General features: G+C 39.2%; 1 protein-coding gene across 1 annotated transcript in view; it reads right to left on the bottom strand.

The window, feature by feature from the left end:
- AMN1 (antagonist of mitotic exit network 1 homolog (S. cerevisiae)) overlaps window positions 1–27,237 on the bottom strand; it is a 33,854-nt gene that overhangs the window by 1,743 nt on the left and 4,874 nt on the right. The window contains exons 2-7 of the mRNA XM_010081908.1: window positions 26,245–26,377; window positions 22,448–22,592; window positions 17,706–17,923; window positions 6,958–7,014; window positions 3,783–3,894; window positions 2,901–3,129 (exon numbers count right to left, since the gene is read on the bottom strand). Of these exons, the coding sequence (XP_010080210.1) occupies window positions 3,056–3,129; window positions 3,783–3,894; window positions 6,958–7,014; window positions 17,706–17,923; window positions 22,448–22,592; window positions 26,245–26,377 (739 nt within the window). The 3' untranslated portion in view covers window positions 2,901–3,055. The remainder of the gene's footprint in view (window positions 1–2,900; window positions 3,130–3,782; window positions 3,895–6,957; window positions 7,015–17,705; window positions 17,924–22,447; window positions 22,593–26,244; window positions 26,378–27,237) is intronic.

Genomic DNA, 27,237 nt, shown 5'->3' with positions numbered 1-27,237 from the left:
TTTGCACTGCTCACCCAACAACTTACAACAATAACAATATCCAACCAATACAGAATATGTAGTGATGAGTGCTTACATGATGTTCTTCTCCCACTTCACCCAGTGCTTGTAAACATTTGTTGAAAATCACTGTGATTTAACCTGAATCAAAAAATATTCCAGTAGTTATGCTAGTCATAAAGTCATGAGAGAGCAGACTCAACCTATGTCAGTGAAGGGTTTAACATGACTTACATTAAACTTTCAAACCTAAAAATACAGTGTTAATTCATTGCAGTGTTGTACAGATTTTTAAGCACAAGGTAAGGATATACAACTAAGTTACACATTTAGAAGAGGCTATAGGAGAAGATGGTAAATCTATGTGGTGCATGTTTAAGGATACAGTGTAAGCTGCATTTGCCTTCAACATGACAAATACAAGGTTACATTAGCAAGGGGAAAAAGGACAGCCTTGCCAGTAAGGTTAGCAGTAGCATTGTCCCACAGATACAATTTTTTTTTAAGTGTCCTTTGTTGTTACAGATTTTGGTGGTCTTCCACCTTTACCTGCTTTACATTATCTTCATTTACAATTTTCTTTCTTGATGCAGCATTTGAGATGAGAGTCTGGTGACCATCACCACACGATGTTATTGTTAAATGTCTTACAATAACAGACTGAGGGAACTGGGCTTGTTCAGCTTGGAAAAGAGAAGGCTTCAAGGGACCTATAAGCAGCCTGCTCATACCTATGAGGAGGTTGTCAGGATGACAGCCAGGCTCTTCCGGTGAGAAAGGGTGTAGGTTGAACAAAATAGGGTCAAACAGGACAGAAGGAAAACTTTTTTCCACCATGAATACAGTCACACAGTGGAACAAGTTGCCTCAAAAGGTTGTGAAGCCTCTTCAATTTTTCAAGACCTGACTGGATAAAGCCATAAGTTGGTCTGAGCTCTGAGCTGGCCCTGCTTTGGGCAGGAGGTTAGACTAGAAACCTCCTGAGGCCCCTTCCCACTTGAGTTAGCTTACAATTCTACTTTTGCTTTTTGTGGCACCCTTCCTGAAACCAGGGCTGGCAGCCTGATCCTTATGCTTTACTTATTTGACACAATTACTGAGCGTGACGTTGCTACTGCCTAATCTGATAGATCAAAAATAGTGCAAAACAAATTTATTGCCACTCACGTCCAACAGTTCAAAGGAATGATGGGCCCCAATTGATACCAGGGATTCTACAGGGCAAAATAATAAACTACTCTTTAGCCAAAAAAGGGAATAAAATGTGGTAGATTAGGTTCCTAGGCCTCTATCTGGTCCAAGGATTTGCTGCAATTACAGCCTTCAGATGCTAGTTGCTAATGTAGCAAAACCAATGTCTCCTGTTTGCAGGAATGGTTTGTACTGATGCAGTTATGCCTATAGGTATCATAGGAACACATTCATCACTGGGCTGAGCCATGGTACTGCATGCAACAAGACTTAGGGATTTTGGCACTGGAGTTTGAAAATTATGCTTTCAGTTACACTTGAACAAGTTTTCTAAATGGGCTTGCTCTTTCAGAAACCATATAAACAACAGAAGAACAGAGATTATTGTCAGACATCATAATATCCTTTAATATTACTGGATGCAACATGTATTATATTATTATCTTCCATGCAATTTGACCTGAACTTTAAATAGATTAGTAGAAGACTGGTTTACTTCTGCAACACTTAAAATGAGTGTGGATATGACAAGTGTTAAATTATAAGGTAGACATATTCTTTACAGTCGCCTAAACTCACGGGTTTCTAAGTGCCATCAGATCCATGCGAGACCACCCTAGCTAAACCCTGTTGCTTCCAGATGCAGAGTATCAGTATTAACATAGTGTGCTACCTGGTCCATATAATGCTAAAATTGCTAGCATTTAAAAAAGTTTAATGTAGAAATCAGAAATCTCACTAGAGGTTATGCTTTTTTAAGAAAGCCAATGAGCATGATTGTGAGGAGACCACTGCTCCATCATGTAATAAACCCATTGTACACTTCTAATTTTTTTTCTTTAATATGTCTACAATTGAACAATATATAAATCATTGTTCTTTTCAGCTTCTGGGGGCCACTGGAGATATAATAAGTTGCATACAGTAGCACACATACTCTGCTGAACTCTACATCCTGAGATTCATGTATTCAGACACTAAATTTGGTCCTATTTCACTCACAGCTACAATCATGAGAACCAATGTTTTGTTCCCCAAAAGGATTTTCATGCAGGAACATAGGGAAAAGCCAGAGCAAATAATTATCTGCCCATATACAAGATTCTTTTATTGGTCATAGCTACTAATCTGAAATTTGTTAAATCACCACAACAATTTCAAAGCAAGTTTATGTTTCCATGTTCACAGACTGTACTTTTGGATATGTAAAAATCCAGCAAGTATTTGGTGGTAAATAAAAACAGAAACCCGCAGCATCAGTAACATCAAAAGAAAGGTACCTACAGTTTTTTTCCAGACCTAGCAAAAGTGCACGGTGAAAGGAGACTGTTACTATTTCAAATACATTTGCATTGCAATTATTGCCAACTCCATTCACCAGTTCTGTCTGTTGACTTTTATCAGATGAAAGTCCCAACTTTACAGACACTTCTGCATAAATGTCAGTAATAGGTTTGGGCTTGGTACTTTTATTTGCAACTACCCTCTCAGACTACAAACTCAGAACAGAGACTTACTTAAATTGGATTTGCATATGTAGCTAAGATGCTAAAAGATGCTAAGCAGTAGCCAAATCTGATACTTCAAGGAGGCTGAGTGATGACAGTGTAATATTAATTATAGTTTAACTTTCCTCTTAATGAAATATGATCAGTGACACAAAGACAGACAGGGCTCTAAGTAGACACAATGGGGAAGCCCAGACTCACAGGCAAAGACTGGAATGGCGACGGAGACCTCTGGTGGGAACAAGGAGGGAAGCAATCTGGTCACCAAAAGTCACCAGCTATTTCTCCAAGGTGCTTGTTTTCTGAAAGAGCTCTCCCATCTGTAAACTTTACACTCATACGTACACGATAAATAATCAGTAAACAGTCCATGTTACTTGCTTGATTTTGTTTGATATGACTAGCTGCTCTAAAACATCTCGGGAACGATCTACAAAAGAACCAAGGAATTTCTTGTTATTCATTCAGAATATGTATAGGTGGTATTTAGAAATTAGGTAAACAGAAAAATAATTCAATTATATATCTGCATGTATGTTTATCTTCCTACTACAATATCACACTTCAGATATACCTGCAGTAATTCAAAACTGCTTGGTACTTTCTCCAATCACGTAACTGTAAAGCATCACCAACCAAGTGAACTTAAAAAAAATCCAACAAGATAGATCATAACATCTCTAAAGTTTGGGGTTTTTTTCAAGCTGACCATTCCTACTCCATTCCACTGTTTCTCAAATGGATGCTGTTCCATACTTGGAACAGAGTAGGGGTTTAAGATGCTAACATGTTTTCCTGAAGTCTAATCATCAACTTTGGGTCTTCATCAGTATGTTGAGGGGGTAAAAAACCCAAACAAACAAACTCTGAAACAACAAAAAAATTCTTCTCTGCAGGTTGCCATATTTTAAAGCAAAACTCTCACCTTGCTTTGAAAATCTCAGTGTATGATTATTATTTTATTTAGGAAGTTATTATTTGTTTGGGATTATTTAAAAAGTATAGTGTGCTTTTCCAGACAACAAGAAAAAGATACTATCAGGAAGTAATTACCCTTCTTACTCCCTGCATTATTTGACTTACCTGTTATCAATGGGCATCCATGGAACAGAAAAATGTGTATCTTTGGACAACAAGTAAGGACTGCTTCCACAGCAACATCGGTCAGATTCACGCAGCGTTCCATGTGTATCTCCTGTTACGAAAATAGTAGTACCGAAAGCCTGTCAAAGCAGCCATAGTTTTGGAAGCAGAACTTCCCTTTACCCAACCACTTCCAGAGATCCCCACCCAGAAGAAATTATGACCTGTTCACTGCTCCTCTGTGCACTGACCCTGTATGTGGTCCTGTACAGACCACGAAAATAAGACAGCTTTTCTATGAAGAGTCAAAACTAAACACATAAACCTGGGTTTTCCTGAAACACATATACCATTCAAGGCAACTGAGAAAACTAGATTCTACAGTGTTTGAGTCCCATCACTTTTCCTGTGACACACATTCTTCCAGCAATTTGTTTTCCAGGAGAACAGAATCCAAACTGAACTCTGGGGTTTCCCAAAACAGGCAGGATTCATGAGTCTCTGCTGAAGTTCCTCATATCTATCTATCTATATGTCTATGTAGTTCCTAAAAGAAGTCGAAGAACTTCTTCTAAGACTGGACTAAGACCTGCTCTCTTCTTCATTTCTCTGCAGTTGTATAATTAGTACCTGTTGTATGTGCTAAAGAAATAATAAGTTCAGAACAAATTAACAGATTATTACCATCTTTTTTTTTCCCTCTAAACTGCCTTACATATCAATAAATATAACATACAAGAAATGCAGAAAAGACACTATCAAATCTAATGAAAATAGGACTTGGGGAAATATACTTCGGGGATCCTGGGGTAAAAACAAAAAAAAAAACCCCAAACCATTGTTTTATTGTGAAAAGAGTGTCCTCCCAAATGATAAAATCCAAGGGTCTTGAAGGAACACAGAAATGAAAGGGACCTTTTGTAATAAATGCAACCTTGTACAGAATGATGATACAGAAAATGACGATTGTATTCAGAGAAGCAAGATATACAAAACCTGATATATGTGTAGTTTTTAGTTCATTTTAATAAGTGAAATGTGGAATCTGAATGCCTCTGAATGAAGTAAAAAGATCTAGAAGTCTGCCTGCCAGTTAGTTAAGAATGTTAAGATCTTGCTTTTTTTCACTGTGTACCTGACATTAGATCCCTGTCTATAAATTTTCACTCTGATGATATGAAACAGAGGTATGAAGACTGTGACAAGGAAGAGTTACACTGAAGAAGAGATTGTAGCAAATAATTCTATATTCTCTACTAAATATCTTTTTCTGACTGCTTGTAAACCAAGAGACCTAAACCCTTCTAGCTGTTTATACTGATAGAACACAAGTTTTGTTTTTAAAATTGTAATTCCACACAAAACCATTCAATTTTGCCTTATTAAAACTGTACAGCCCCCCTCCCCCACAAAAAAACCCCCAAACCAACAAAAAAACCCCATGCCCAAAAAAACCAGATGCAGAAGTACTTAAATACATGGCTTTTAAGAAAGTGGAAACAAGTATTAAGCACAGGAAAATGAAAAAGCAAAATCCAGATCACTGTTCAGTCTGGCATGACTGAAATTTCCCATTAGTTCTTCTGAAATCAAAGCCCACCACCTCGACATTATTTTCTTCAACACTTATAGATGAAACACGTCTTATGTAAGCTACCTAACTTGTTCTTCCTCATCTATTACAGCTTCCATAGGCATTCATGAGCAGCACTCACAAAAGAAAGCCTGTGCCCTTTCAAAGAAATAGTAACTACAGCAATGTGACCAGGAAACACCAAAGGCTACATATCATAAGCTGGAAATGTTTATTAAAAATAAATGGAACTGTGTTTCTATGGTTTGAAGAAAAAGGGCTTACACACAACAATATAATTCTCTGTGAACTGTGGGCAGTAATAACACACTAGAGGGAAGACAATACTGACAGATTAATTATACCAACACTGCTGGAAAATAGTTCAAAACCCTCTAGGAACCCTTCAGGAACTTTACAGAACACCGCTCCTCTCAATAGCAAACCCATACTTACTACAATAAACTTATGAAAACTTATTACAATATTTGTGGTTTGAGACATATACACTGAGGACTTGAGACTGACCTAGTCCAGATCACCTAATCCAAATCACAGTGATAGACATTGCTTTACATTTGTAGGCTGGATAGGAGAGGTATCTTATGAAGACTACCCGCATAGTCTGAGGGTTGTTTAGAAAATCTGGAGTCAATGTTTTGCTACAGCTAAAGGTGTAACTATCTAAAAGATACTTTCAAGTAACTTCTGGTACATAAAAAAGGATCTCTCATTGCTATGGTCTGACAAATAATAATTTCGTCTTGTACCACAAAACTTATCAAGACTAAAAGGATTGTCAGAATAACAAAATCAGCTGGAAAAAAACAAACCCAGATCTGTTTGCCCTACAAATACAACAATAACAGTTCTATTTTTTCCAGGTTCTTAATACTACCAGGTAAAAAATACTGGTATTTTGTTTAGGATTTTTTTTTTAAACACTATAAACTTGCAAAAGTATGACTTGTTTCCAATCTTAGTTTCTAGATTAATAGCTTGGATTCAAAAACAGCCTTCACAAAAGCAAAAACACACACACAGATAAGAAATGTACTATATAGAAAAGTAGATGATCATTTATGGTAAGAGACATGGGATGCCTCTTCTCCATCATTCTGTCACTGTCTCAATGCCTAGAGAATCTTTATGCAAAGACAACTTCGCTTTCACAGTTGCTTTAATGACTTAGAGATTTACCTACACAGAAGTGCTAACTGATTTCTTAAATCCATGAAACATTACAAACTCTGTCTCAGCGTTCAACAGAATCAAGAAATAACTCCAAAAAAATCAAGAGAAAAAGTTAATCATTCATTTGCATTTATTATACAGCTCTCTAAAACAACATGTTAAAATAAACATACTACATTCAATAGAAGAGAACTCATTTTGAAAAGACTGAGGCTCTCAAAAAGCTGGTCTGAGGCACTGCTACAGAGAGACAGAAAATATTCAATTCATAACCAAAATCACGGCAAGTGCATACACAAACAAAAGTCAGTCAATAAAAACCATCCCTCTGAAGTAATACTGATAATAATAATAATATTTTAAAAATGTAGGTATTTGCTTTTGTTAATTTATTTATCAGGTTGTTACCTTTAAATTCTCTGAACATGTTCCACTCACTAGTGCTACAACGCCATCATCTGTTACCTAGAGAAAAAAACACATGGTTATTAACACAAGGGATTAAAGCTCAATTTTTTCAAACACAGCTATCTGGTGGAAAAAAAAAATTATATTAACTTCTTCACTCCCTGCAGTTACTGAATACACTTAACATTACAGTATTTTCTTCCCAACTAAGCTTCTAGAGAAAATTATCCAAGTATTTTTTTTCAGTATTAAACACTTGCATTTTACTGCCATGCGATCCAGCCTGGCTTTCTACAAGGATGTTTCCAACTGTGTAACTACTATTTCTGCAGCTTCCTTCTCTCATTTAACAGTGGCTACACTATTATGATCAGAGCATGGCACTTTTAACTTACAAAGTTTAAAGCACTCCTGTTCTACCTAGACAGATTTTTCTCCTGTTTTCAGGACTGCTGGAGATGTTCCTGAAGGAAGTTTCTTGGGTTGGGAAAAAAAAAAAAAGTAATCATAACAGTCTTTTATCTGCCATCTTACTTTTACTTATCTTGAAGCAGACCAGTTGTATAACACAAAAATCCCTTAAACAAGCTGTCTTACGGCAGTCATGATACACTCAAACTAAAAGATTTATCACAGTGATTGGTTACAGACAGCCACGAAGCAATGATTACCGGCAAGAAAGAGGAGAGACAAAAGACATTCCTTTCATTAAACTTCCTCCCCACTTCAAAAGCTGTATTGGATAGCAGATCTGTCACACAGAGTTTTTTCAGAGCTTATATTAAGTGTCAGGAACAGCAGTCATCAAATATAGACAGTAAGGCTAAGACAAATTCAACAGCTAGAATCCAGAAACCACAAGCTCCCAATTCTGTTTAAAGATCTGATTATTCCTGTAATAAGTGACCAGAGATAATTTGCTGATCAGACAAGTGAAGCAAGAAAAACATTCTCGCTGTACCAGACATGGGGACATCCTGTTTAGATAAGAGTTAAACCACAATACTATAGAAATGTGTTATCTTAAGCAATCAGTAAAACCGCTATGTTATGTTACCATAGCAATATGTGCCTTTGTTTAAACCTTGATCCAATTAACTGTATAAGAAGAATGTTTGCATAAGCCAAATTTATTGCTGACCTTTTTACTGAAACTGCCTGAAGCAAGAAGAAGACGGAAAAAGCCACGATCACGGAAGAAGTAGAGGGGCGTACCGAAGATATTGAAATCGACCTCTACGAGAATAAAAAGGGTTGCTCAGCTTGCTTGAATTTACAAGCCTTAGTGGAGCTGTGACTCCCAGGCCGCCCAGCGCTGCTTTTGCTTTCCTACCTTAATAAAGGATTTATATTTGATAAATCCATGTTGGACTCAATTTGTCTCAATTCAAGTATAACAAATTTGGTGCCGTGACTCGGATCCAGACAGCTGATTCGGAATTCAACTCTGGGAGGATGCCCCATCTCTGGATTGGTCCCAGAGGAGATTTCAACTTAGCTCACCTGGATTTTCCGAACTGAGATAGGAAAGCAAAAAGAAAAAAGATACTGCAGTTCCCCATAATTTTTGTGCACGAAGAGCCAGACAAAGACTCGGTGGTGAGTAAGTATTTTGCGGTTCTGTTCGGTCGGGGATTGGGTACCCAGGGTGCAGGTGACTGACACGTCCACTGGACTTAGTAGTCCACCTGGCGAACTGAGTGTGGACCTCCTAATAGTGCGGTTCCCATTGTCCGCGAGGGCGTGGGCCACGAATGGAGGGAAGTGAGTGAATTTTGAGTGAAAGAAGGCACTCTCGGAGGATGGGAAAGAAGAAGAGTAAGGCTTCTGGTTCCATGTAGGAGAAACGGGGTGGGGGTGGGCTCCTCGATATACCCCCGGATAGCCCGTTAGGCCTAATGATCCAATATTGGGACAGTTCCCCTTCTCGAAAAGGGAAGTCCAGGGAGAAAATGGTCTATTATTGTATGGAAATATGGGGAGGAAAACAGATAAGAAAATATTTATATTGGCCAATTTACGGATCTTTTGAGGATTGGATATGCCAACAATTAAACACATATGTTAACAACAAACAACCATTTAACAAGGAGGAGAGTGAATATGCCTTTTTTATGGATTCTGGACACAACTCAGACCACTAATTTATATCCATTAAAATAAAAGAAAAATGATAGGAAGAAAAGGTGGGATATAGACGAACCTCCAGCATCTCCCCCACACTATGTTCCACCACCCCTGCCAACACAAGATCCTGAGTGGGATCCCCCTCCATCAGCCCCCTCAGAACCTGAGGAAGAGGCTCCTCCCAATCAGAGAGTAACCAGAAGCCAAACCAGAGAAAGAGGGGCGGAAAATTTATTGCATCCATTAAGGGAGACTGCTATGGGGGGACCACAACCCGGAGTTGGATTTGTATTGGTACAGCTCCGGGGATATGAGGGAATTTAAAAAAGTAATGGGGCACTTGTTAGAAGACCCATTGGGTGTGGCAGAACGTTTTGATCAATTCCTTGGCCCTAACATTTATACTTGGGATGAGATGGAATCTATTGTAAGGATCTTGTTCACAAACGAAGAACGAGGAATGATCAGAACAGTGGGCATGAGGCATTGGGATCAGAGACATCAGCATGGTCCCAGCAGAGATTTAAAATGGCCCCTACAGCGGCCTAATTGGGACAACCAAGACCCCGCACATAGAAATAACATGGTTGATCTCCGGGATACGATAATTCAGGGAATTAGGGATTCTGTACCCAGGGGGCAAAACATTAATAAAGCCTTTAATGAACAACAAAAGAAAGATGAGACCCCTACCGAATGGCTAGAAAGATTAAGAAAAAGTTGACAGTTATACTGCGGGTTAGACCCTGATAGCCCAGTGGGTCAGGCCCTGCTGAAAACTCAATTTGTAGCGAAATCTTGGACAGATATAAGAAAAAAATTAGAAAAGATAGAAGACTGGCAAGACAAAGGGTTAGATGAATTATTGCGAGAGGCCCAGAGGGTATATGTAAGAAGAGAAGAAGAGAGCCAAAAGAAACAGGCCAGAATCCTTATGACAGCTGTGAGAGAAGGGCAAAATCGGGACAGGAGAAAAGAGAATCCCCGAAAGGGCCCAGTAGATTAAAGAAGTAAGAGATCGAACCCGCACGACATAGAATGTTTTTATTGTCACAAAAAGGGACACTTAAAAAGAAACTGTCGGCAAAGAATGCAGGATGAGGAAGTTTTTAAGGAAGATTAGGGGGGGTCAGGGGCTCTATTTACTGGGGACCCCCAAGGTTACTGAGCCCTTGATAAAATTAAAATTGGGTCCCCAGCATGAAGTGTTTGAGTTCCTTGTGGACTTGGGCGACAAAAGATCAACAGTCCAACAATTACCATCTGGGTGTATTGAATCAAAAGATAAACTCCAAGTAATTGGTGCAAAAGGGGAACTTTTCAAGGTGCCCTTGGTAAGGAATGTAGCAATAGAAGCTCTGAATAAATATGGAATAGGATGTTGGTCCCAGAAGCTGAGTACAATCTTCTAGGATGAGACCTAATGGTAGAGTTAGGAATCAATTTGGAAGTAGATAAGGAAAAATTAAGTGAGATTATGCTTATTGACCGCAGAAGATGAAGCCAAGATTAACCCAGAAACTTGGTACAGTCCAGGGTCGGTGGGGAAACTGAATATCAAACCAATCACAGTCTTCATAAAAGACCCCGACCAGCCAATTAGGATAAAACAGTATCCCATCTCCAGAGAAGGAAGAGAAGGGTTGCAGCCAGTAATTGAGAGACTTTTAGCCCAAGGCCTCTTGGAACCCTATATGTCCCCTCACAATACACCCATATTACCGGTACAGAAGCCGGATGGGTCCTATCGCCTAGTGCAAGATCTGAGAGCTGTAAATGAACGAACTATTACCCGATTCCCTGTGGTAGCCAACCCGCACACTATACTTAATCAGTTAAGTCCGGATTATAAATGGTATAGTGTTATAGATTTAAAGGATGCCTTTTGGGCCTGTCCCTTAGAAGAAAAATGTAGAGACTATTTTGCTTTCGAATGGGAGGACCCCAAAACCCGTAGGAAACAACAATTACGATGGACCGTTTTGCCCCAGGGATTTACAGAATCCCCGTACTTGTTTGGACAAGCTCTAGAACAGCTGTTGGAATCCTATGAATTGAGTAAGGGACTGATTCTAATACAATATGTGGATGACTTATTGATTGCTGGAAAAACTCAAGAAGAAGTCAGGAGTGAGAGTATCAAATTGTTGAACTTTTTAGGCCTCAAGGGATTAAAAATTTCCAAGTCCAAATTACAGTTTACTCAGGAAGAGGTAAAATATCTGGGGCATTGGCTCACGAGGGGACACAAGAAATTAGACCCCGAAAGAGTAAAAGGAATTCTGTCTCTAACAGCGCCCGCTAATAAAAGGCAGATAAGACAGTTATTAGGATTATTAGGGTATTGTCGACAGTGGATAGAAAATTACAGCAGTAAAATTCTTGTATGAAAAATTAACGAAGAACGGGCAGGTAAAATGGACCCCTGAAGATGAGGAGTGCTGGGAGAATATAAAAAGAGACCTGACAGACGCACCTGTCCTCAGTTTACCTGATATCTGTAAACCCTTCCAACTTTTTATCAACGTGGATAATGGGACAGCTTATGGGGTTCTAACCCAAGGATGGGCAGGGCAGAGAAAGCCTGTAGGATATTATTCTAAAATACTGGATCCCGTACGTCGCGGGTGGCCCACTTACTTGCAAGCAATAGTGGCTGCTGCATTATTGGTAGAAGAAGTTGGAAAAGTCACCTTGGGAGGTGAACTAAAGGTATTCACCCCACCATAATATATGAGGAGTACTGCAACAATGAGCTGATAAGTGGCTTACAGACAGTTGATTGCTAAATTATGAAGGAATCTTAATTAACTCCCATAGGTTGGAAGTAGAAACAACCTCTATTCAGAATCCTGCCCAATTTTTATATGGGGAACCTAGAGAAGATTTGACACATGACTGTCTCCAACTAATAAATCTGCAGACTAAAATAAGGGAAGATTTAGAGGAAGATGAATTAGATGAAGGAGAGAAATTGTTTGTGGATGGCTCCTCACAAGTGGTCGAAGGACAACGGAAATCAGGATATGCTATTGTAGATGGGTATACCTTCCAAGTAAAAGAATCAGGACCATTAAGTAAAGCTTGGTCCGCGCAGGCATGTGAGTTATATGCTATGTTAAGAGCATTAAAACTCTTAGAAAATAAAATTGGGACTATTTATACGGATTCAAAATATGCCTTTGGAGTGGTGCATACTTTTGGAAAAATCTGGGAAGAGAGACGCCTGATTAACACCCAGGGGAAGGGGTCAGTCCATGAAAAGCTAATCCTGGAAGTTTTAAAGGCATTAAGAGGACCATTAAAAATAGCCATAGTCCATGTAAAAGGACATCAAAAGGGACTAACCCACGTGATAAGAGGAAACAACTTAGACGACGCGGAGGTGAAACGGGCGGCATTATTAATGGTTCAGACCTTAGGAGAGGAGTCTGAATCTGAAAAACTGAAAATAGATAAAACTTTCACTCTCCAGGAATTGGACAAGTTAAAACAAATTGGAGCAAGAAGAGATGGTGATAAATGGTTACTACCAGGTGGTTGGGAGATTCTTCCAATAGGATTAGCACGGGGAGTACTGAATAAGTTACACCGTAAAACTCATTGGGGAATTCAGGCTTTAGTGGATCAATTTCAGATAAATTACGCTTGCGTCAGAATATAGGGCCTGGCCAAAAGAATCTTAGAAGGATGTTTAACCTGTCACAAGGTAAATAAACGGCAACTTAGGGAAAAAGTTCAAAGAGGTCGTGAATTGGCTAAGAGACCCTTTGAGAAAATACAGGCAGACTTTACCGAATTGCCGAAGGTTGGGAGATATCAGTATTTATTAGTCTTCGTTGATCACCTTACGCACTTTGTAGAAGCCTTTCCTGTGGTAAGAGCTACTGCAAAGACAGTCATTAAAATTCTCTTGGAAGAAATTATTCCAAGGTATGGGACCATTGCGGTAATTTACTCAGACCGCGGCCCACACTTTACATGCAAAATAATTAAAGAAACAACCAAACTGTTCGATACAAAATGGGAATACCATACTCCTTGGCATCCACAGAGTTCTGGAAAAGTAGAAAGAATGAATGGGGAAATAAAGAAACACCTAACCAAACTTATGGTAGAAACAAAAATGAACTGGGTTAAATGTTTACCGTTAGCCTTGCTTTACATTAGAACTCAGCCAAGAACAGATGCTGGTATATCCCCCTTTGAAATGTTGTACGGGATGCCATACGACTTTGGATTATTAGTGGAACATCCCAAGCTTAAGGATAAAATTTTAACAGAATACATTTTAGAACTTACGAAGAGAAGACAGGAGTTAAGGAAAAAGGGCTTAGTAGTACAGAGACCTCCCTTGGACGTTTCCATACACCGAATCCAGCCTGGAGACCAGGTGCTCATCAAAACCTGGAAAGAAGCCTCTTTAACACCCCGCTGGGAAGGACCCTTTGTTGTTTTACTTACCACAGATACAGCCGTATGAACAGCAGAAAAGGGATGGACTCATGCCAGCAGAATTAAAAGGACCTATCTCCCCAGAAAGATGGACTGTAACTTCCGAACCAGGAAACTTCCGAATAAAAATAAGTAAAAACAAATCAAGTGAATGAATCACTCCAGAGGAGAGGTAAGAGATAGTTTATATCAATGGTTCCAGATATCACCTAGAGATACTTTACGACAGGTATATTTTGCACCTTGGAGGAGGGAAGAAAGGATACCTAACCAGACCAGGGGAACTGGACTATATAAACTAATAGGAACCCCTCAGTTCTTTTTCCCTTCTGTTGTGAAACAGAGACAGAAATACCTGAAACACCCAGAATAGAAGACATCGATGGTATACCCTGCATAAAACACCCTACTTCCGGACATTTAGGTTGGACTGTTTGTCAATGCTTAAATTGTGGCAAAGAATGGTCTAGTGTTTCATTTAAAAGACAACCTTATTGTATGAAATGCCGTAATATTTTGATGAGTACAAGAGACCAAGGGGCTCGAGTAGAAATTCATAAATTATTTTGTGGGTGGGAATTGTTAGAACCCGAACATTGGGAAATCTACGAAACAGATTGGTATAAAGTCTTGGGGCAGTGTGCCGTAAGATTTGCCTGGAAACGAGCCCAACAACGAAACAGGCAGAAGTATATTTGAAAGGCGAAAGACAACCAACCCCTTAGATCTTGAGAATTGTCGATAAATTAACAAAAGGCACGACAAAAGAGGACCAGCAGTATTCCCCTGAAGACTACCTGCTGCTGCCGAGAAGATATTGATATCCCGTTGCTCTCTGCAAAAGAGTAGATGAGGAGAGGCAGAGAGGTATTGAACGGTGGGGAAAATGAAAGCTGGTATTCTAGTAATGATGCTGATTAGCATCACCACTGAAAGTGAGCACCAACCCTTCAATTGGACCTTAGGTCGATGGGAAGGTCCTGTTGTGTTACAGTCTAATGTTACGGCAGGTGCTCCAAGTTTTCTAACATACCTCTGTGATTTAGTACCTATACAACCGTGCCTTAATCAGAAGAGCCATTATTTTTGCCCAAATTCTAACCCAGGAAAAGGTTATTGTAATTTTCCAAACCACTATTACTGCGCATATTGGGGCTGTGAAACCCTTGCCTCATCATGGGCACCAAACACCCAAGATAAGTTTTTACGGTTGCGATGGGGTCCCGATGGTTGCGGAACACCACCTCAAGTAGATATTTCAGGGGGAAGCATAGGTCACAGCAAATGTGACAAAATATACTTAACAGTTCTAAAACCCGAAGACCCCTCATGGTTAATAGGACGCACCTGGGGAATGAGATATTGGGAACCTGGAACCGATAGAGGGGGATTAATATTCATTCAAAAACATGAAATAAAAACATCACAAGCAGTAGGGCCCAACCGATTTATTAAAGGGCAGAAGGGTAAAAAGAAAAAGCCAAAGGCAGAGAACTCCACAGTTTCCCAACGGACATACTCAACCCCTACGGAAAAGGTGGACGAAGCCTCCAAAAATGATGAACATTTATAGGCTGTAATGCAGGCAGCCTATCAAGCTTTAAACGCAACAAATCCAAATTTTACCAGTTCTTGTTGGTTATGCTACGATATAAAGCCCCCTTTTTATGAGGGGATAGCTGTACCATCTCCTTTTAATACCTCTACCGAGGATAATCCCTCTAGATGTAATTGGAAAGAACGAAAAGTGGGAATTACTCTCCAACAGGTCAGAGGGAGCGGGAGCGGTTGGTGTAAAAGAAAGGTAACGAATGGGAGAAGAACCCTATGCGCCAACCAGACTCAAAACTTTACATCTACTACTAAATGGGTTTTACCTAGTCCTGGGGCATGGTGGGTTTGTTCTATAACTGGACTGACACCATGTTTGTCCACTGCTATTCTCAAGAAAAATGCCTCAGAATTTTGTGTACAGGTTACTGTAGTACCTAGAATCCTCCTACATGAGGAGGAGACTATGTATTTGCATTGGAGCAATTTAAGGCATGAAATCAGTAAAAGAAAACCAATATCTGCAATCACTATAGCTACTCTACTTGGATTAGGGGTTGCTGGGACCACCACTGGCATAACCTCCTTGGTGCAACAACAGCAGAGTCTCACATCCTTAAGAGCTGCAGTAGACGAGGATCTGTCCCGCATAGAAAAATCTATTTCTTATTTAGAAAAATCACGACCTCATTATCAGAGGTAGTTTTGCAGAATCGAAGAGGATTGGACCTTTTGTTCTTGTAACCAACAAGGAGGGTTATGTGCTGCCCTAGGCAAAGAGTGTTGTTTTTATGCCGACCATACCGGGGTGGTAAGGGATTCATTAGCAAAATTGAGGGAAGGATTGGAGAAAAGAAAGCGAGAATGAGAGGCTCAGTCCTCCTGGTATGAGTCTTGGTTTAATCAGTCACCATGGCTAACTACTTTAATCTCTACTCTAGTAGGACCCCTTATAATGTTATTGTTGGCTCTGACTTTTGGACCATGTATCATTAACAAGCTTGTAACTTTGGTTAAAAGAAGGTTGGAGAAAGTACAACTAATGGTGATAAAACAGTCAGAACTGGAAATGAAAGCGATATTGGACGAAAATCTTAAATTAGAAGTGGCCTGCGACGTATTGTCTAGGTTTGATCAGCAAATTACTTATAAATAAAAGAAGGGGGGAATTGTAATAAGTGACCAGAGACAATTTGCTGATCAGACAAGTGCAGCAAGAAAAACATTCTCGCTGTACCAGACATGGGGACATCCTGTTTAGATAAGAGTTAAACCACAATACTATAGAAATGTGTTATCTTAAGCAATCAGTAAAACCACTATGTTATGTTACCATAGCAATATGTGCCTTTGTTTAAACCTTGATCCAATTAACTGTATAAGAAGAATGTTTGCATAAGCCAAATTTATTGCTGACCTTTTTATTGAAACTGCCTGAAGCAAGAAGATGGAAAAAGCCACGATCACAGAAGAAGTAGAGGGGCGTACCAAAGATATTGAAATCGACCTCTACAAGGATAAAAAGGGTTGCTCAGCTTGCTTGAATTCACAAGCCTTGGTGGAGCTGTGACTCCCAGGCCGCCCAGCGCTGCTTTTGCTTTCCTACCTTAATAAAGGATTTATATTCGATAAATCCATGTTGTACTCAATTTGTCTCAATTCAACTATAACATTCCCATTCCACTAATTGTCTTATAGCTTCTGGCCCTCTTGCAAGTCTACTGTACAGAACTGTAACAGAAAGGGTCAAATCAGTGCGAATGGAGAATGGACAAGAATGTCACACCATGTAGGCACATAAAGGCCTATAAGAATGGCAGGTATTGTCAGTACCTAGCTTAGCAGGTCATCAAGATGACAGCACATTTAGAGCTGACACTTCATTATGAATGCTCTTGCCTGACATATTCAACACAATCACTCACCATCACAGTCAACCCAATTTACTGCAAAAAATCCTTTCACTCACTTCATTATCTTATTGTAATTATGAAGTATGTTACAGTATTGCTGTTGCAGCTGATTTCCCCCTTCTTATGCTAAATACTAACTGTTGTTAAATCCTTTTACCTGCCCTTTCTAACATTTTACCCGTCATTTTCTCTGTGTTGCCTCTGTAACACGACTCTAATGAGCCATTCAGAAAGCACAGTCACTCTTGAACTAGAACTAATTATGGAGTGTTTACATCTATTAGGGGCTTATATTGTTTGACCTCCCATATTATTATTATTCAGGTCAGTTTGTCCTAACTGAAAGCAGACAACAATCTGTCCAAGATTCTACTTTCTTTAAAATAAATATTTTGGATTACTTTACAACTTGAAGAAAATTATTGCACTAAATAAAGATACTGAAAAATAAAATCAGATAGATTCTAATAAAATTTTATCTTTGGTCCACAATACATGCTTTAGTATCAAAAGGTACATTTTTTCTGGTTACCAAGATGCAAAACATATTTTTCTTTTTCCTTGAGAGGAGGAAATTGGAAGTGAACTGTGGTCCTAAATCTTGTCAAGAGCAGAGCTAAAAATATCTCCTTTCAATTTTATCATGACAATCTTAAAAAATAAACAAATAAAAGTCAATTAGCCAACAGCCACCATAGTTACCTGAGTAGATGAAAAGTCCACACTGTGAAGAAATTTGCAGTTTTCTCCTAGTGCCTGCAGAGATGCATCCATGATGCCTGAACAGCTACCCAAGTTCACTACTTGTAAGAACTGGCAGTTGAGTGCAAGAGCAAGAACTCCACTGTCAGTTATATCACAGCACCTTTTAAAAGACGCTTCACGCAAGTAAGGACAGGATAAGGCCAGCGCAATGACACCTGTCGAAGAAACAGAACAATTTAAAGAATCATTAATTTTTTAACATAATCACCACACTGAATCCAATATGCTGTCCCCTGGTCATTGAATTCATCTCATGCCATGCCAGCAAGACTCTGTACAACAAAACAATTTTGTGGTTGGTTTATTTTAATTCAAGGATGAGAAAAATAAAATTACAATGAACAATGCTAGAGTTGATAAAAATTTCTAAATGTTGAATTCCCTTTCATACTGCTGAGGGATATCTGAGGGTTATTATATTATACATGAGGTATCATCTCAGTGAGCTCATGAAAAAAAGCCAATGGCTTGAAAGCAGACTGATGAGATAGTGCTAGGTCCCACTGATGGTGCCATGAATATCAGGCAAAAAGCAAGGTAAGAGGTCATGTCAAGGTCAATTCAAGAAATCAAAACAATACTTCAGAAGCAGAACAGGAACCAGGTACACCTACTAACAGAGCTCAGGCCAGGACTGAAGATCCACGGGCAGGTGGTATAGGTGGGCACGGCAGGCGAGCCCAGTAGTGGCCATTAGGGTCTGTTGGTGCCCTCAGAGCCCTGACAGTTAGTAAGAACCAAAATATTTGCATAGAAGTACAAAAACTACAGATGCAATTAATAAAAGGAACTTATTTCAAGGATTAAATTTGGGTTGGAGGTCCTGCAGACCCTGTATTGGATTAACTTTGGCTGAACTTTCTTTGTTGGTGCCTTCAAGCTGGGGGTGACGACCTTGTTAAGTGAAAGTTTGTCCTTGGTTAGTGAGGGGAGTACAGCCTTTGGTGCATTCTTCACTTCTTCTTATCAGCAAGGAATAGGATTATTGCACAACCAAGATGTTTGAGACATCCAAGGGCCTTCCCTTATCAGGGCCTTTGACAGGCAGTGAGTCCTTTACAGTCAGTTGTTTGTAGAGCTGGGATGGTGCTGGTGCAGTTAGAGCAGGTCTGAATTCTGGGGTTGGGGTTTTGGCAGGGAGGTGGTTCTAGACTACGTCCTAGCTCACTTTATGGGTCTAGATCAGGTTCTAGATAGCTTCGAGGTTCTAGACTATGTTCTAGATCATTATTCTAGACCACCTTCTAGCTTGTTTTTTTTTTGTTCTAGATGACTTTTTGTCACATCTTGCCAGTTCTGATACAGATTCCAGAGAAGAATGGTTTACCTGACATCAACACGTTCAGGACCACTTCTTGGTTCCAGGGCAGGTCCTAGCAGAAGTGATGGTTCTAGACTATGTTCTTAGATAGCTTTATGGTTCTAGATCAGGTTCTAGATCGCTTCATGGTTCTAGACTGTGTTCTCACTCACTTTATGGTTCTAGACCACTTTATTGTTCCAGATCACTTTATGGTTCTAGATCAGTTTCCAGGCTGGCTTAGGGCTCCATTGGGTTCTGAGGGGGAGAGGACCTACTTCAGGCAGCTGTTTTGGCACCTCACAAGGATTTTGAATGCTTGCTGATGATGAGAGCAGTCTCACCGGGTTTTTTTCCTTTCTTATTTTCTTATTTTGCCTCGCATGTCTTCTTTGGGGCTCTTTTGAGTTGAAGGCCCAGAGGATCATCCCATCAACTGCAGCTCTCCCAAGTTTCTAGCACGCTGACTCACCCTGCCTCTGTGGACCTTCTTTTCACTGGAGGCAACATTGGAAACTGGACAAGCTCCTACTTGCCCATCTCCTTCGCAGCAAGTGGCTGCCATGCTCCTGCTCTAGGGAGTCTTGCCAGCCTGACCAAGAGCCTTGTCCAGTTGGCTTTGTCACCCACTCTTACACCCAGAAGAAGCACTTCAGACAGGGCAGGGGTGTCCATGCACCTCACAAAGGGCTCAGCACTTCTAGAGGATGCTCCAGGACTGGTACCCGCAGCTGCAAATGCCAGGCTAACCCCAAAGCTGAAGAAGAAACAGAGGAATCGCCCCACCAAGACTGAAATCTCCAGCGTCACTTTCCTGTTCGTGAGCTAGAAGGATGGCACAATGACCATCCCTGCCGCTGGGAGAGCCCTTCTCCAGCCTCACCTGAAGTCCCAGGCAGGTTTGAAAGGCAGGAAGAGGAGACTGCCCGCTCTCCTCAGTGCTGCACTCCAGTGATAGGCTTGTGATCCCTACAGGTAGTTGGAGCACTGGCAGCAATTACTGGGCTGACACTGCTGCTTTTGGACTGCAATGTCAAAGTTTGAATCTCTAGCAACACTAATCATTCTGTGGCCCTCTTCTTTCACTTGGACTCAGGGCTGGCTTGCCAGTGCAGACAGACAGAGAGGACTCAGAAATAGCAATGTCCTCTCAATGTGATTTGAAAAAGTTCACGAGTAGCCATGCTCAGGCACGTCATATACTACTCAGTGTGCACTATTTCTTAAGACAAAACAACGTATTGCGGTATGCTTGTACGTAAATTCATATTGTGCTGTGATGACTAAGAGGTGTAACTGCTGCTCTTGTGAGACCCTACCTGGGCTCCCCAATGCAAGAAGGACGTCGAGCTATTGGAATGGGTCCAGAGGAGGGCCACAAAGATGATCAGAGGGCTGGAACACCTCCCCTGTGAGGACAGGCTGAGAGAGTTGGGGATGTTTAGCCTGGAGAACAGAAGGCTCCGGGGGAGACCTTCCAGCAGCCTTCCAGTACCTGAAGGGGGCCTACAGGAGAGACGGGGAGGGGCTTTTTACAAGGACATGTAGCAACAGGACGAGGGGTAATGGTTTTAAACTGGAAGAGGGCAAATTTAGACTAGATATTAGGAAGAAATTCTTTACTATGAGGGTGATGAGGCACTGGAACAGGTTGGCCAGGAAAGTCGTGGATGCCCCATCCCTGGAGGTGTTCAAGGCCAGGCTGGATGAGGCTTTGAGCAACCTGGTCTAGTGGGAGGTATCCCTGCCCATGGCAGGGGGGTCGGAACTAGATGATCTCTAAGGTCCCTTCTAACCCTAACCATTCTATGATTCTGTGATGGAAACATGATGATTACAGTGGTACAGGAAATTACATAACTTCCAGATAGATAGAAAAGTTGAATGCTATTAAGATACGTTACTATGTAGGAACTTCAAAGAAACACGGACAAAATAGTACTTGCTTGGGTCAGAACCACTTTGCAAAGAATGATAGAAGAGACAGTAGTGGTAGTTGATTTTGACAGAGAAGTAAATACTACCGGATATTGTATTAAGGGACACTAAATGTTCCACATGCAATGTACAAACCAAATATTTCCAAGTAATGATATTTCTGGATGTGGTAGCCAGCAAGTTTCTTTTTAAAAAAACAAACAAACAAACAACCAAACAAAAACAACACACACAAAAAACCAAACCAAAAAACCGCAAATCCATCCAAAGAAAAAAACCAACCGAAAAACCCCCACCTGCTATTGACTTAGTAAAAGGTAACACTGCCTTAAAATGGGGTGGTTTGGGGTTGTTTTTTTTTTTTCTGTATGTAATTGAGATGAGTAATAAAGAACTGTTCCAGCTTAAATTAAAGGCTTCATAACTGACTCTCAGTTTAAAAAGGTCTCAGTTTATAAATAGGAAAGTTAGTAAAGTTGAATGGACTAGGAACTTGCAAATAAAGAACTAGAATTCCCAGTTTTAATTGCAAAGTCATCAGGAATCTCTATCCAAATAGATTAAAAGTATACATAAAGAGCTCTAGCTTTACTGCTACCTTAAGAACCATACTGGAAATCAGTGGACAGATGCAGACATGGAGGGAAGACCATTGTAAACTATATCATAGGGGTCAAAAGGTGACACTGAAAATAAATAAAATAAAATCAATTTTTAAAAGTTTAACCAATTACTTAAGTAAAAAGATAAGTGTATCACTATGCAGTGGTAAGAAAATACAATCCAAGACTGATATGAAGTTCACTATACATTAGCTCAATACTAAATTAATATTTAGCCTGGTTTTAATAAGGATGAGTTAATGATGGAGCAAAAGAGCGTCATCAAAACACAAAACAAAACTTGTGGCAAGTAAAACTCAGCAAGCTTAATTCTTTTAAGCTACTAGCTCCTGATACAACTTGAAACTGGAGGTTAAAAGTAACACCTGAAATCCTAAAGTCCTAAAGTAAGTCAAGTCTTTTAAGTCAGAAAATATTATATAAGCTTATTTTATAACAAATACATTTAATTTTAAAAGGATAAAAAAGGATAAAAAAGCAATTTAGGATATCACAAGCCTGAAACTTCAACCCTAGTGATACTGGTAAGGTCTTGGAACAAGTTTTGAGAAAGGAATAATTAAGATGAAGTGGAAAATATGATCAAATGTAGCATAGTTTTACCAGAAACCTAGCATGAGAGTAACCTGATAGCTCTCTCTCGTAAGATAATCAGTTCTCTAGGCCTATAATTTACACCACTGAAGTGACTTTAATTAGTACTGGTGTGGCATTGGGGATTTTTTAAACCAAATATATTTTTTTTGCAATTTACTCCAATCTAACATGAAAAATAAAACAGAAATCAGATCCCAGTTATCTGTGCACAGATAGCATACCTTCTGAAGTGATTCCCAATCTGTTTTCTTTGCAAGAATTTAAGTTGATTTTTTTCAGTTGCTTGCAGTTATAAAGCTGCAATAATGCATTATCTGAAATATCACAGTCTCGGAGGTCTAGAGACTCTACAGCAGGGTGCAACACCTGTAACGAAAAAAATACCATTTCAGTCAAACTCTGCTATGTCATAGAACATGCATATTTCTATCTAAAATACTTGTAATGTTAGACATCACATAGAACTTTAAGAAAATATTCACTAGAAGATGGGGTTACCAATCCTAGGAACTAAAAACTCTACAGAAAATTCAGTATATTTGTGGCAACAGCTCATCTCCTTCAGCATGAATGTTCAGTTTCTGTGATCACATCCAGAGTAGGAGCACATTAACACTATTATTTAAACTACTATTTAAACAGTGGAAGTACTATTTTGATGGTACAGTTGCTAACACTAGTGCTTCTGCCAGCACAGATACATTTACCAAGGATAATACCCTCAAATATCCCAGCACAACTATGGCATAAATCTGAAGTGTAAAAAAAACACTGTCTGTGATCAAAATTTAAATCTGCTGAACAGTTAAGGGTAATATTTGAAATATATTTTGCCCCAAAGCATTTTTCTCACATACACACACACACATACTCTTTTTCTCATAAACAAGCAATCTCATTATCATACCATGAGGAGGTACCAAATCCTCATTAAAAAAGCTCCTTTGCTCCCACAAGACCATAGGTTGGGCTTTTTGTGAAATCTTCCCCAAGAGGATATTTATGAAATTTACATCCAAAGCAATGGAAGGCCTCAGGCTTTAGTAACAACAGCCATATATCTTACCCCTAATTTAATTCTCAAGGATTCTTAATACTTTTTAATAAATACTGTTTATAGCCCCCCTCCTGTGTAAACAGTCTACACCTTTGCTGAGCTGTTCTTCGGACCAATAGGCAAGCATTAGATAAGGTTTTCACACTACCTTATACTACTTCCTTCAGCTTGTCACTCCCTTCCTTAACTCACAAGGATAAAAGCATAGGGTAAGTTACCACACACAAGCAAAGATAACAGGATAGCTGACAGGCTTGTTAAAGGCCCATTCCTTTCTCAGGTTCACCTCTCTAGCAGGTATAATAAAGATATTACAAAGAATACTGTTTTTCTGGTTTGCAAATATATAAGATGCTAAATCTTTACTAAGTCAAATAAGCCTTTTGAAAAAAGCAAAAACTTCTAGTAGATTGTAATTGCAAACTTTCTGCAAAATGAATGGCAGACCTTTGACAGCTTTTTCTCCTCAAATGCCAAAAGCCTCAAATATGTCTCTTTGTGCCACAAAACCACCAACATATCCACAATACACTTGTGAGCAGTTTTCTCAAGATACCATTCAGCTTTTATTTCACTCATATTTCTGAATTCATATCTAAGGAACTAAAACAGCCAATAGATGGAGTGCTCAAAGCCAAAGTGACCATCAACATTTATTCAAGATGCTTTCCCTGACTGTTGGCTTTCTTTCACAATTCCAAATTGCCTAGGACATAACAAAAGTGAGCAAACTGCTGGTTTTGAAGCCACATGAGAAATCTTATGAGAAAAAGTACCATTAGGTGCAAGGAAGTCTAAATGAGAAGCAACAATACTATCAGAGTACTGCCTATTTAAAGTACTGCTAGAGTATTAAGTTTCCCTAGTGCATGATTCTTCACCTGCTCAGGTACTGCTTAGAGGTTTGCTTTCTATTGTTATTCACAAGTTCATATTCACTGAATGCATACAATAAAACCTAATGTCTCAAAGAAGATGGAATTTTACATAGAGTAAGGACCGATTGGATGCAGAGTACAGGAGATTAAAGTACAGATTTATATCCTGTGGACATATGCTGAATGGCTTTATAGATCTTTGTGGTAAAAGTCAGTTGGAATAAGGAGTTAAGCATGCATGTCATGGAAGGCTGCTCCAAGCAAAAAGCAGAGTAAGGAAAAAAAACACACGATAACACAAATCCAGGCAAGAACAGGAAGGTATGAGATGAAATAGAAGCTTATACATAAGTGCGGATTAACAAAATTTCAACTGGAAGAAATTTAACTTTAAGCAAAATGCTTAAACAACACCAAAGAAAGGACATGCATAAAAGCAAATGAGATAGCATAGCCTGGAAAATTCCAACAGAGCAGATCTAGCTGCTATACTGTGGAGACTATGAAAGGGCAGGATAGAAGCAATAGCAAACAAAAATGACTCCTTATCCATATGGAAGACTAATCGAGACATTGCAAATGTGTCATGTGTAGAATACTTTGGTTATACATGGTACGAGCAAGGAATAGTAAGAAGACCTTAAACAAGATAAGTAATTGTTGTTATGCTGAGCAACAAGAATATCTTCAAGATGAAAGAACAGGAAAACTGAAGAGCAAAATGGTATTGAGAAACAGTATGAATTCAGAATCCAAGAGGTGGCCAGCATTTTTTTTTTAAATGCAAGTGAGGTAAACCTGGAAATTGTTAGCAAAGAAAGCCATCGCATAACATGCCCAAGAAATGTGATGACAGCTAAGGACAGAACTGCAGGAAATCACAGGAACAGAGAAAGGAAAAACACATGAGAAAAAGAACCAGAACAGAATATCCCAGTGTCAGACGGAAAACAGGCTCCAAGAGAAGGCACTGATTAACTGCTGAATGAAGACAAAGACAGATGAGATTTTACAAAGGGACAGAGGAAAAGACTGTCACTTAAACTCTAGTTTCTTTCCAGACTAAAGATATCCTAAAAGGTTTTGTACATTTATACACACACAATCATATCGTTTTAATTATACACATCTCTTAGGATGCTTAGAAAGGATTACTTACTCAAAAGATAGCCTAAAACAAATTTTGTCAACTCACAGTTTCCAAAATAAGATAAATGAATAAGACTGATTTTTACTCAGAGACCTATTTTGTACAATCAAAAAAAAGTGCATACTAAAGATATTTTTTTTATTCATAAGTTTTCCACAGAACTTCTGATTCTGCCTCTAATCTTGGCTTCACTATTCAGACTCTGAGAAACTATTTGCCTCTTCTGAGTTAGATTGAACAGGGAGTCCTTGGGTTTCTGTTTCACCAAGGCCAACCTTTAGCTTTCCTCAGTTCTCATGCCTCCCTTTGAGGCTCAACAAGATAACAGCAGACAGATACCAAAATAGACGTGCCTCTGAATTTATAGCTAAAGAAAAAGTCAACCAGTTAACTGGTTTCATTTTGGAACACTGAAACACATCAGTGAGCAAAAGGGATGAGAGAATTTGAACCATCAATTTCTAGTCCTAGCATCATCATATTTCAAAGAATCAAGACTTAAATAAATTATATGGAGATCATGTGCAATATGTCAACAGAACGTAGCAGAAACCTAACAAGTTCCTGAAATATTTTCATTATTAAATTATGCACTAGCTTCTCGAAACATACTACACTCAGGAACAGAGACTAGTTTGCAATAGAGTCTAGTTTCCCCATACTGAAAAGGGATAACATATGTCAGCTGATTACACAGAAGTCAATTATCAGTGAAGGGAGAACATTTTTAATTTACTTGTCACTATAAACATAATCTTATTATTACTAATACAGGACTACTAACATTATGAAGTTTAAGAAAAAAAAAATTGTAAAGACACAGACAGAGAAAGCAGGCCTGAATTTATCTGTTGTCTCATGTAAGCAGTTTTAGTTTAGTTCATCCTCGTGTATTAACTATGACAGACAGAACAGTTTTGAATGGGTTCTTACCTGACTGATATTTGAATCAGTTATTTGCCCTTGCCTACTCATTAATTTAATCAGTTTATCCTTTATGTTGGGTGGCAATGGCTTAATATCTGCTGCATACCTGGAAAGGTTCTTTGTCAGACATTGAAGGCATCTGAAAATAGAGAAAGTTACAGTACAGTCAAAAAATAGGCATTACATATTATAACTAGAACAATCAAGCCATAAGACAGCATCTTCTGCATCCAGTTATGCTGCCTTCAAGCCTTACCAGTTCCAGTCGTCCCATGCTGCCTTCAAGCCTTACCAGTTCCAGTCGTCCCATGCTGCCACCAATTGAGTTATTGCCCTTTGGGTCAAGCAGCTGACCTTTCTGTGCAAGTGTTCCCCAAACAACCGTAGGCAAAAAAAAATGTAGCCTTATTCACTGTGATCACTAACCCATCTCACAAATTGAGTTTTCTGGTAATATATTCAACAGCTCTACTTAAAGCCTTTTCACCAGCTAAGCCTCAACTTGGTAGGCAGTAAAATCTTTAGTTGGGACAGCTAGTTCCAGAGAAGGGACACCTTTCTTTCATCTCAGTTAAAAACATCAAGGAGATATTTTCAGATGTAGTACTTTGTTCACTGTCTAGTTTGTAGTACTCTTAATATGAATTGTGCTGTGTAACCCTGTGCTCAACCTTTTTAACCTTGTGCTTAAAACTAGATCTAATCCCAGAGGACTGTCATCTGAGGAAGAATTTTTTCTGTCTTAGTGAGGTCCAGAAAATCACAGATCAACAAGTTTGTGGTCCTACAAAGCAGATTAGACAAAATAACTAGTGGACAAATGGAAAATATAATATATATGGGAATATTTACAAGGTGTTCAGAAAGCCTCATCAGCAATGGTTCTTCAAGAAATTCAGCTGCCCTGGGACAAGAAGAAAGGTTCTCAAACAGCTGGCCAAAATCCTATCACAATCAGAACCACCAATTGTTCTGACTCAGTACAGCCACTTTTTTTTT

The sequence above is a fragment of the Pterocles gutturalis genome, unplaced genomic scaffold, assembly GCF_000699245.1.
Source record: "Pterocles gutturalis isolate BGI_N339 unplaced genomic scaffold, ASM69924v1 scaffold5044, whole genome shotgun sequence".
NCBI classification, from domain to species: domain Eukaryota; kingdom Metazoa; phylum Chordata; class Aves; order Pterocliformes; family Pteroclidae; genus Pterocles; species Pterocles gutturalis.
Note: the sequence above shows the minus strand (reverse complement) of the source record. Positions and strands in the feature narration are given on the sequence as shown.